We start from the raw sequence: 12,226 nt of genomic DNA on the forward strand, positions 1-12,226 counted from the left end.
GGAGGTTGACTCCCTTGCTGCCAAATTTCCAGACCTACGGGGAGCCCCAGCTTGCAGGACCAGGTGGGGGCAGTGGCAGGCACCAGGGCCCTATCCTGGTGTGGGTGGTAGGAGGGATCAGCACCAGGCCCCGAGGCTTAATCCTGGCATGTAGGATTCAATCTGGCCTATGGACCAGGTCTGCACTGCTTGTCTGCAGGTGAAAAAGGCTTATTATCACTGTTTTAAACCAGTGATTCTCAACCAAGGTTGAGAATCCTTTCAAGAGTGTCATGAATTCCTATGCAGTTAGCACTATTAGGTGTGCAAAATGATTCCCAATAAAAACTCAGATTTCAGATAGTAATCCGTAATATTAAGCCACGTTGAACTCTTGTTATCTATGATCTTTGCCACAGGAAAATCACTCTTTTCTGTCGGCAAAAATGAGTGAGAACTAAGAACTGGCATTTTCTGAGAGTACCTCAAGCCTAATGAGGGGTGTCTTGAGTTTAAAAGGGGTTGAGAACCACGGTTTTAGTTTGTACTATTGTAGCGTATTGATCAATTTAAAAACAAGGATTGATTAGTTATGAAGGCACAGCTTATTTTATTCTAGAATTAATATAGACTGGGCAAGCTTTGTTTCCTTCTACCTACTTATCAGTGACAGAATGACAGGCATTAGGGAAAAACCCCGACTCCTGCTGGATTTAGACTGCTGTATAGCGTAGTGTTCTTTAAGAGTAAGTTCTGGTTTCTCATGGCCTGCGTCTGACTGTCTCTACAGTTTGGGGACCTCAGCCTTAGGAGTACTATATACACAGAACACACCTATAAATTCCCACAAAAAGCAAAAAAAAAGTGCTAGAAAGAACTGTGGTGACCTTTATTTTTATAGTACCGGTAATTCATCCTTTTTTGTGTAGACTAATCGGTTGATTCTGATTATCTAGTGGCCTGAATGTACTGGATGAATCTGATATGCTTCTGGTGAGTGACCTTCAAATGGGATGATTGGGCTTGAAAGGGCAAAAAACAAACGTGTTTTTCATTATTAAAAGAATAAATCCATTCATAGGTGTGCAGAAGATCTGATCTCATTTTCACTAGGAGATCCACGTCCAGCACCCTTTTGGATTAGCATGTAAAGTGTTCTTTTCTCATCACCTCAGTTAAGCTCAGCCAGCCTCTGAGTAAAATTCTACAGTAACATTTATTTCCCTTTTTGCTGTCAGTTCCTGTGTTGAATGAGTTTTAAAAACTTATGCAAACACCTTTAGACACCAGAATTTACACAACAACCATTTTACATTATTAATTTGTTTAGTTGATCCTTATACAAAACAATGTCATTGTAAATTTTGGCTTGAGTTGGATAGCTTTCTTTCTTCTTCCTTTTTTTTTTTTTTGTAAAACAAAAATCTTCTTTTAACACAACGCATATATGTCTACCAGTTTTATTTAAAGTATTTTTTTTCAAAATACAGCTATTAACTAGCTTTTTACCAGCTCTCTCTGCATTTAGTTGCATTTGCCTGTTGGGATCAGGTCATGGGGGCCCTTCTGTGCAAGCACGTACTAATAGATAATCCTATCCCATTTGTAGATGAAGGAACTGTGCACAGATTAAGTAACTTTTGCAATGTTGCATAGGTGAGTTTGGCAGAGCTGGGAACTAAACTTGGCTGCCCTACATCCTAATCAGAGCCTTAATAACCAGACCAAGCTGCCACTTTCAGCTGTTTTAACACAGTCAAATAAGCTAGTTTACAACAAGCAATTTTAAAAATCCCTTTAATTATATTAGCATTTTTATACTACCTTATGGCCTGTGGTACATTCCTGGCTCTTAACATGAGGCCAAATCCTGCAGTGGACATTCATTACTTGGGTGTGATTTGTATCTACTCTGTGCCATTATCTTCCCTTCTTCCCTATTACCTCCCCCTGCCCCTCCTCCCTTGCTTCTGTGCAGGCAAGGTGAAACTTTTTTTGCTTACTTTACCTGGAACTTGCATATTTCTCCAGTGATTCTAAAGATTTGTCCATTTTTGATTCTCTCCTGGCTGGCAAAAGCACAACGAAGCAGGTATCAAGAACCCACGTATGGTCCGTGGCATAAGTCAGGAATCCCAGCACTGGGATGATACTGTACATTCGATCTCATACTCTTTACTTTGGAGGCTTTTGTTTTCCCACACCAGGGGAAGTTTAAAAGGAACTTGTAAGAATTTGGTACTTGGAAGCATCCTAAAGCCTGTGTGGGGGGGGGAAAAGACATCCAAGCCAGGCAGAATCAATCACTGCAGGCTTTCCCCATATTGCCAGACAACATGCTCAGTTCTTGGCTGGAGTGACTGTCTCTCAGGGCCATCAAGTGTTTAATTTTGTGCATCAGATCATCCTCACTATCTCTGCTGAAATAGATGGAGGCTGCTGTTTAATGTCAGTTTATAATGGTATGAGGTAAGTTATTTTGGTTTTGTCCTAGATGCTTCTAAACAAGTAGTCTCCAACCTTTTTAAGGTGAAGATTGCTTTTTGAAGAAGAGGGCAATCCAGGATCTACTGCACCCCCAGGATGGTACTTAGAGATAAAGAGATATGTGTCCAAATTATTGAGACCCCTATCAGGGAGAATCTTTTTATTAAACTGTGCTTTCTATCTCAGTGGAGCCAAACTTCGCGGTTCAGAGATAGTGGTGGTATCTTCCACGTGTGGCGGAAGCCTGCCTTTGAAGTAACTCCTTCTGGTTGGGTGCATTTGTCTGGGTTTCTTCTCCATATTTTGCTTTTATCAAAAGATCTGAAACAAATCATCAAATTCCAAAGTAGTGGTCCCCTCCTGAGCTCCAGTTTCTTAATACTTTTAAAATAAACACATTGTACCCTAGCACTTTGATAGGGTGACCAGTCAGAGCCTTTGTCTTGGAAGATGAAAAGCTCTGTAGAAATGCTAAATATTAGGAGTAACTTGGCTTATAACGTGTTTTCTCTTCCTTCTCCCCCTACAGTCTTTAATTTTAGAAATGATTATTTAATGAGATGAACAAAAGTAAACCACATGTAACTGAAGGATAAGCAACCAGTCCTTTGCCAGGAGAGAGCCATTTACCCACATCTCTCACTCCTTTTACCTTTATAATTCCTATTATGGAGTTTTATGGTGCCAGATGAGTTGGTACAAAGTGCTGTGCAAGCAACAAATACTACCTGAAGTTCAGCTTCTGTTGGCCAAACTGATGCTTGTCCTATATAAAGTTATTTCACTTTTTTTGAAAGAGCAGAGTTCAGAGCGACAAATAACTTATATTTAACATCCTTTTAACTACCTAATGGGTCATCACTCTCTATGGAACAGTACCAGATGTTGCTATTACTGGCTGAATATTATTAACTGCTGCTGTAGAGCTGGCCAAACTGTTCTGCTTCATGGCAGTACAGGAAGGTTCTGGACTTACTCTGAACACTTCCTTTTAGAGCTTGTTTTTAATTTTTATAGCCTTATCCATCATTAAAGTGTACAATTTATCTGTTTTTGGCAGAGTTTTCCAGGACCTTGCAATAGATGATTTGTACTCTATTGGGAAGAAGTGAGAAAAAAAGCAAATGACCAGAGTAGTACATTTATATGCTCTTTGGGGGTGGTAACTGGTTTTATGTATTTTTGCTTAGTATGTAGTATAATGGGACCTGATCTGGACTGGGGCTCTGAGCAAAACTAGAACGTATTCTCTGTGTAATTACACCTTTCTTAAAAGAGCATTATGAAGCTTGCGAAGTCAAGGGCTCTAAAATTAAGCACTTCCAGAATTCATGTCATTTCTGCAACCTTAATTTGACTTCCTTGTGCACATATGAAGTAGTCTTTTAGTCCGTGATTAATGCTTGTGATTTCCAGCTGCCCTGCCCTGCTTCCACTAACGCACAGAAAGTAGTGCTTATTTTAATGAGCATTTGTTCAGTATTTTGTTTACTTCTCCTTGTTCACTGCATGGGCCTATACTTCATTGACTGCACACTCTTCAACCTCGGCTCTGAAGACACAATTATTAACCTCCTCATGGGCTTCTCTGCTTTGCTATAGTCTCTGAGGGCTTAATAAACATTAATCATTTTGTTTTCACAAATGCCCTATGAGGTGAGGCTCTGTTACTTCATTGTACAGATAAGGAGATACGAATTGCAGAGAGAACAAAGTTAAAGTTATCAGTGTCCACTGATTTTTGGGTGTCCAGTGTGACAGACCTGAGACCTGAAATTTTGGTTTGCTTGATATATACCTCTTTGTATGTTCAGGGCAGAGCTGTCATTTTGTGCAGATCAGACTCAGGATCTCAAATCAGGCACCCAAAACATGAGGATTATATAGCTAGTAATTGTCCCTGAAAAGTTTGGTTTAAGTAATTTTGTAGCAGAAGAAGGGATAGATTCTAGTTCTTCAGGGTAGCCTTCACCTGCCTTAAATATGTGACTGTTGCTTTTCTTCCTGTAGTTCTTTTCCTTACTCCTTGCCCTCTAGCTTATGAAACAAATGAAGAAGGTGGGCAATCTTTTTTTATTCCACGACCCTAGTTCATGTCTGGAGCAGAAAGGCTCCACGGGCAGCGTTAATTCCAGCATTTCTGAACTCAACTCATTTCTGATGCTGCAGATACTCTTTAATGCAGGGTGTGTGTGTGTAACTGCTTCAGCTTTTAAAAAAGCCACTGAGAAGTAAATTCCATGATAAAGGCGGAGGTTGTTTTGTGATATTGTGTATTAGATCAGCTTCATAGCTGGGGCAGATGTTTGACTGCCTGTCCTAAGGATTTAAGGAGTCAGTGTGTACTTGAAAGCTAGTCAGACCTCTTTCCCAACTATCCAGTTGGTCCAGTGAAAGATATATCACAAAATAACCTCTGCCTCTCATACATTTCCTGGACCAACATGGTTACAACAACGCTCCAGCTCCATTCAGCAGTAGTACAGCGATGCATATTGTTGGCAGGGTCATGTATTTAGATTAAGTGAACAGACTTCTGCCACTTGAGTTAATGGGTTTATTGATAGAGGTAGACAGCCCAGCACTAGAGGGAGGTTGAACGTTTTGCCACTGGGCTTGACAGATGTCTGTTGACAGGAAAGAAACGGTGAGCCTCAGAAATGGAGTGGGAGCCCCAGTGGACACTCTTTTGCTCTATCTCTGCTTTTGGTGCTAGTCTGTTTCTTCTCTGAACCCCAACATGCCCGTCCTGCCAGTCGGTTCCAGTTTTCCTCTTTTTTCCCCCCATTGGTTCTCACTCTTGACCAAACAGACTTATTCATACTTCCAGGCTGTTTCCCTCTGTGGCTCTCAGTTCTAGACTTCTCTATCAGAAGAAATGATTTAATGGACTTCTCTAGCCTTAAAATCTGGGCATTCTCTGCTGCCCTCTCCCTTTGTCAGCTCCCAATCCCAGTCTCTTGCCCTTCCTGGCCTAGTTTTCCTCTTCCAACCCTTTTCAGTCAGAGTTGTGGAGGCCACAACAACAACCATTGCTGAATTCCCCTGCATATCTTCCCCAGCTCCAGGTAGTGCCAGCTAATCGTGTTAGTGTTAGTATTTTCTCTGATTAGGCAGTGCTAATCCAGTCCCAATTTCCAAAAAATATATATGAAAGAGCTTTAAGCATTGAGTATAACATATCCTTCAACATCTGGTATGCAGTATACATCTTAGCCAAAAAATAAAACATCTCCTTTGTTTGATCTGCTTATAGAAATAGTGCACCAGCAGTCCATATGCTAACTGTTATAAAATGGCTTTTGGCTAAAGAGGGACCGGCAGAAGAATTCTTTATAGGCATCCCCAAGCAGAAGGATACGGTATTTTTAAATTGTCTGAAATTCATAACGTTAAAGGTAATAGGTAAACATTTTGCTTGGCTAAAGACTGCATAGGACTTGTCTCTTTATTTTGATAACACTTCAGATTTGCTTGCTGTCACCATGTCACCCCAACTCTGCTTTCTGTCAGTAGCAGTGGTTCATTAAGAAGATGCGGTTTCTCAACTTAAAGACTTGACATTACATTCTAATGACACACTTAAAGCTTTACTACATGCAAGGTTTTAATATAGCATTCATATGGAGCTTGTCAAACTCCAGAATTCCATGTAGCAGATTTGCCCATGCACAAGCTGTAAAAAAATCCATGAGATACTTGGGGTCCTGTTTCTGTTGCATGTACCCACTGGCTTGCACAGTGATGGGCAGAGAGATTAAAGATTATTGTGGGAATTTGCATCTGTTTTTAATCAATGGCAATAGAAACTACAAAGCCTTGAATCCATCCTGGTTAGTTCTGAATCAGTGTTGCATAAGTGTGCAGATTTACCAAGGAGTGAAACATTATTCTAGGTGAGGAAAAAAAAAATAAAAAAAATTGTAATTCATTTTGAACTTAAAACTGAAGGTAAAATTGTTGCTAATGAACAATTTTACATGAATAGAGTGCATTATGAAAAAGAACCCTATTTATACATAAAGGGATACTATTAGGCAGTTCAGGATAAAAGAGGTGTGTATGCGTGTGCATTGAGAGAGGTCAGTGTGTGCACAACAGAAGCTATGGAGTAAAGTTTTTAAAAAAATGCTTACTTTTGGTCTAACTGCTGCTATTGATGGCAAAACACTAAATGACAGCTTAGAGTAGCTCTCATTGCAAACGCTTAAGTGCTTTTGAAGATCCTGCCCATGGGATTTGGGACGTGGTGTTTTGTTTTTTGTTTTTTTTAATGCATTAAAAAGAAAAAGACGACAACTCTGAGAAATGCTTTCCCCGGTTACCAATACCAGTTTTGTTTTAAACATTTTTCTGAAGTATTTGCTTGTCCTTCACTGGGTAGTATTTGCTAAGCCCTGTCCCAAGAGGCTTGTTCTGAGAAACCAAATAGTAGAAGCTGAACTAACCTGACCAGTTGGATGTTGTTGTCCAAGTTGTGTGTAACACAAAAAGACAACAGCCTGCCTGCTGAAAGCTATGCATAACATTTACAGATTGTACAGCTGAAGCATTGCAACTGGGGAGGAAACTGGTTTTTGTTCTTATCCCCTTGCATTAAGTCATTCTGTCTCCCTTCCTCTGATTCCCCCCCCCCCCTTAGGTTTTTCCTTTAAAGATACAGAAAAGGTTACAAGTGTGGTTTTTTTCATTTCCCATGACAGAGCGGGACAGTATTGATTTGTAACTAGAACATTGCCCTGATATTCTAAAATTCTTTTGGTATATGTGCTCCTTGTTTATGGCCATATGCTGTTTTCATTCTCTATGCAGACCTTTCATTGAAGTTGATAGGTATTTTATACTCCATTTGAGTATAGCATGTGGCTAGGTAAGTTTAGAATTCGGAATGTTTCAAGCGAGTTGTTGAGCATCTACAAAAGTCTGGCCTTTCATACCTTAAACAACATTGCTAGGTGCCGAAGAGAAGGCAGCAGCATTGGTAGCCAGGTTCACACCCACAGGCTTTGTGTAATGATGTCCTGTTCTCCTGTATCTAATTCTAGGAAGTGAGGACAATGAAGCTGTATTTTCAAACACAGATGGAGGGTAAACTTCTGGCTCACCTCTTCAGGTTTAGATTCCTCAGAGACTCTAAGGCTGAGATTTAAACTTGTTAGTTGTGTCGAAAGTACTTGGTGACCCTTTACATGCTGTTATGTTAGAAGTTTTCTTTTTTGTACCTGCCTTTGTTCTATAACTGTAATGTGAGCTGGCTTATTTGAAACAAGACTCTGCAAAATCTTCAGGGAGACAGAAAATTATATATTTAAGTTGGGTCAAAAATGTAAAACTCTATTTTAATCCCCTCTCCCTTTTAGTAAGATAACAGTATTGATCTGAGGGGAAACTTAATCAGTCTGGCTTCTGAGCTCACTAGTCAAATTCTGCTGTTTTTTCCTGTGGCATGTTGGCATAAAATGATCTTTGGAACAATAGTTTTACTATGCCACAGGGCATAAATAGAGCATAGACTCCCAAATAGGGGAAACAAGCAGGTAAAATAAACGTTTTGGCTGAAACCCTGGGAAAACGTTCGCAGTTAATGTCTCTTGTGGAAATGAATGGAAATCTGAGAAGTTTAAGGAGTCCTTGCACAAGGCAGCTTTGTGCATATTTCTGTAGATTGCATGGAGAATGGGGATAGCTACATGTCAGACGCTTGATATTCAGCCACTACCCCTCCCTTTTAATATTACATCTTATAGGTAAAAGTCCTATTGGGAGGACAGAGAATAGTTTCTGTTTCCTGGCATTGGTAACAGTAAAGGGATATGGGAACCTAGCAAAAGGAGACTAAACAAATACAGCTTGAATGAGAAGTATCTCTGTTTCTTGAAGCTAGAAAGATTTGTGTCGTCATGTTGTCTAGGTCTTGGAACTGTCCTGCGCTAATGTCCAAAAGAATCAAGGCAGCAATGTCCTGTGTGAAGATGTGCCCTATTGTGTCCCTTTGAGGATAGTGAAGACACAGCTTTGGCCTAAAATCTTTTTTCTTCTTCCCTCTTCTCAGATGTACTGAGCACCGACAGCTCCTGTTTAAACTGCTGGATACTCAGCATCTCTGAAAATCAGGCCTCTATTTTAAATAGTAGAACTAAACTATTAACTGTCCCTTCATCATGCCTCAAAAGCACTGTCACGAAGTACTTGTATGGCTGTCACTGCTTTCCCCATAATGCTTTCTTTTTTAAGTAGATGGAAACCTGCGTCAGCAATAACAAACTCTAGCATGTGGGTGAGAGAACTTTTGAAGTATTCTTAGTGATGTTTATTCTATGATTGCTCAAATCACTGCATTTTTTTTAAAGCCCTTAACTATTTTACATAATTATATTTGGTTTCATTCTCAAAGCCTTTTGGTTAAAATTGTTGATAATGAACTATTTTACTCAGTCTGAATAAAATCTATGGTCCTTATTAAGCTGGGTTTACTTTTACTTTCTTTATACCGTAACAAAACTGAATTCTTTCTCCAGACCAGTTATAAACTTGGATTTGGAATAGGCAAGTGGGGAAACGAAGCAACTTTTTGGCAATTTTTCAGACTTTATTTTGCGGCTTAATTATGTATCAAGAATCTGGAAGCTATATATGGCTCTGAAGACATTATTTCCTTCACCTTTTTAAAAGGCTTGGTGATCATTTTCAGTAATTCAGCAAATGTGAATGTTGAATGATAAATAAAGTGCTACAATTTCTCCTAACAAAAGTGAAGATTTTTCTGACAGATTAAAAGGGATGGTCTTATGGGAACTGCTTCCGCACTGTCCTAAATTCTGTTTAAGAAAGGCTGATTGAGGACCTGGATTTACTCAAAATTCCAGGTATTCAGTTCCTATAGCATGTTCTTGGCAGTTGTCAAGAGAAAAGGCACCAACCTCTGTCTGATTTTTGAGGAGAGCACATTATAACGTTACGTGGTCTTCTGTTCAGTTGAAATATTTTTACAGCTTTTTTGTCTCGCATCAACAGAAAAGCAAAGTAAGGGTTGCTCAAAGGAGAGAGATGCCTTGATTATAGATTGAGGAAACCTGTAAAATAATACTTCCTCTGAGGATTTTTTGCATGCTTTAAGTCATGATTTAGGACTGTTTTTATTCAGCTCCTTGAAAACTGCCTTCTCTCTCTCTGGTTGTCTGGTAAAAAGTAATGCAGCTAATCTTAAATTTACTCATAACTGTCAGTTTTTAAACCACCCTCAACTATTCGAGGCTAACCACAAACCACAGTGGACTGTGGCTCTGCATACTCCTGGTTTAAATGGGCTTCTGAAACTACTTTTATAGTTCTCTATGATGAGAATGATGGCTAAAAAGCGGAACCAAAAGGAGTAGACAGAAGGGAATATCCAGGTTAACATATTTTATTTGTTGCTTTTTAAAAGGCTGTTTCCTATGTAAAAATTTATCTTGCCATGTATACTCCATGAAGGGAAATTTCTCCCTTCCTTCTCTGCAGTGTGGTGGTGTTAACTAATCAAATAAAAAATAGTCTAGGGACAGACATTATAAACAAACTGCTTTAAGTGGTTAGAAACGTGTTTAAACCTGTAACACAACAGACGTTAGTGCCCATAAACCAATTTGAAAATGGCTGAAACTGGTTTGAGATGAACCTGGTTGAATGTAGTGTCAGACTTAACTGATTTGGGTCAAACCAGTTTATGCAATGTCTGTCCCAGACCCCTTCCTGGTTTAATTTAAACCAGAGTTCCCCAGAATCCCAGATGCTTTGCAGCCCTGGGCAGGGCTGGCCCTTCCCCTCTGCTCCCTAGCTGGAGCTCCGGCAGAGATTGCAGGTACAGCAGCGCCTGGCTGGCTTCCTCCTGCTCCTTCTCCCTCCCCCCTACTCAAGCAGGTATTTCCCCCCCCCTCCCTCCCATCTCCCTATAGCCAGTATGTGGTATGCTAGCTAATTCTGAGAGGTGTCTGTGTAATATAGAAAGGACAAAGGCAGAGTCCACTTGGGGCTTTTTGGAGGTAAGCAACAGGTCAGCTGGTAAGGTCCCTCTGTTCCTTCCTTGGAAAAAATTGTTTAAGAGCTTGAACTAATGAGAGGCTTTTGTTTTATGGGGTGGTAAATGCTGTCAACTCCCTGTGTAAGTAAATGCTGTGTTATCAACTCCCTGCTGGCTCCCTTGCTGGTCAGAGGTGTGGGAAAACCCCTCCCTAATCGGAGAATCTTGCCCGGGCCTGGCCATGCCCCCACTCAGCTCAGAACTGTGGAAAGAAAGGGAGGGCTGTCTTATCACCCCCTAGCTTCTAGCCTGAGCCACTGCAGGCATGTGCCTGCATCTCTACTTTGGTAGAGATGTATTCTTTTTCTCTTTCTCTTTCTTGATTCTTCTTGCAGATTTGTGTTCTTACTGTTTTTTTCCCTCATTTATCTACAGCCCAGTGTGTGTGTGTGTGTGTGTGTGTGGATGTTTGTGGTTAGTAGGTGGGTTACTTGGTGGGTTTGTGGTGAGTTGACTGCCTCATTCAGGGTTGGTCTTTCTTCCAGGCTATACTGATGCTATGTGCCCTGCTCGCAGTAGCTTGGGCCTGTTACCATTTCAGCAGTTCTTGCCATTCCTTTTAAGTGTTGACACCAACTGTGCTGCCTGCCCATGTCTGTAGCTGTTGCCTTGTACATTATACTTTTGAAAAATGTAATGAGCTGTTGTTGGTTTTTCTTTTGAAATCTGTGTTTGTGCACATTTGCCATAGAAAGGGTTTTGCTGCTGCTTCATTAAAATGAATAGGGTAGGAAGTAAGGAAAGTAGGAAAGAACAGAGAAGGTGTTCATGTTTTCTGTGGAATATGCCTCCTTGGGTTTATTCTCCTAATCAAGTTTCAGGAAAGAGATTTATTTTTTGCTTGAATTGGACTGGATAGCATAAAAGCGTTTCAGACTTTCATATAAATAGCTTTATAGAAAGAACAGAACGTTGCTTTCTTCTAAACAACCCAAGTATTCTTCAGGATGACAGTGGAGGTAGTTTCATCAGGTGCCAAGTTTGGTGGTGTTGTACTTCATAGTTGGTAGGGTCTGAAGGGACCTGAGTAGATCATCAAGTCTGACCCCCTGCCATGGCAGGAAAGAGTACTGGGGTCAAATGACCCCAGCAAGGTGTTTGTCTAGCCTCATCTTAAAGACCCCCAAGGTGGGAGCCAGCACCACTTCATGTGGAAGTTGGTTCCAGATCCTAGCCACCCTGGCAGTGAAGTAGCGCCTCCTGAAGTCTAGTCTGAATTTAACTTCTGCCAGCTTGTGACCATTATTTCTGGTCACTCCTGGTAGTGCTTGGGGGAACAGGGACTTCCCCAGTGCCTGCTGGTCCCCTCTGACTAGTTTGTAACAGGCCACTAGATTCCCCCCTCAGTCTTCTCTTGTGGAGGCTGAACAGGTTCAAGTCCCTGAGCCTCTCCTTGTAGGGCCTGCCCTGCTGCCCCCTGATCCTGAGTGGCCTTCCTCTGGACCCTCTCCATGTTGTCCACATCCCTTTTGAAGTGCAACACCCAGGACTTCCAACTGCGGCCTGACCAGTGTTGCATAGAGGTGGGGATCACCTCCTTGGACCTGCTCGAGATGCGTCTGTGGATGCGTGACAAGGTATGGTTGGCCTTCCTGACTGCATCTCCACACTGCTGGCCCATGTTCATCTTGGCATCAATGATGACTCCAAGATCCTTTTCTGCCTGACCAGTGTCGCATAGAGGGGGATGATCACCTCCTC

At 41.1% G+C, this 12,226-nt stretch overlaps 1 protein-coding gene across 1 annotated transcript in view; it reads left to right on the forward strand.

The window, feature by feature from the left end:
* Nucleotides 1-905: 905 nt before the first annotated feature.
* Nucleotides 906-12,226, forward strand: part of LIMCH1 (LIM and calponin homology domains 1) — a 279,812-nt gene continuing 268,491 nt past the window's right edge. Inside the window, exon 1 of the mRNA XM_019552844.1 lies at nt 906-972. Within this exon, the coding sequence (XP_019408389.1) occupies nt 964-972 (9 nt within the window). The 5' untranslated portion in view covers nt 906-963. The remainder of the gene's footprint in view (nt 973-12,226) is intronic.

This window comes from Crocodylus porosus, unplaced genomic scaffold (genome assembly GCF_001723895.1).
Source record: "Crocodylus porosus isolate Cpor-Errol unplaced genomic scaffold, CroPor_comp1, whole genome shotgun sequence".
NCBI classification, from domain to species: domain Eukaryota; kingdom Metazoa; phylum Chordata; order Crocodylia; family Crocodylidae; genus Crocodylus; species Crocodylus porosus.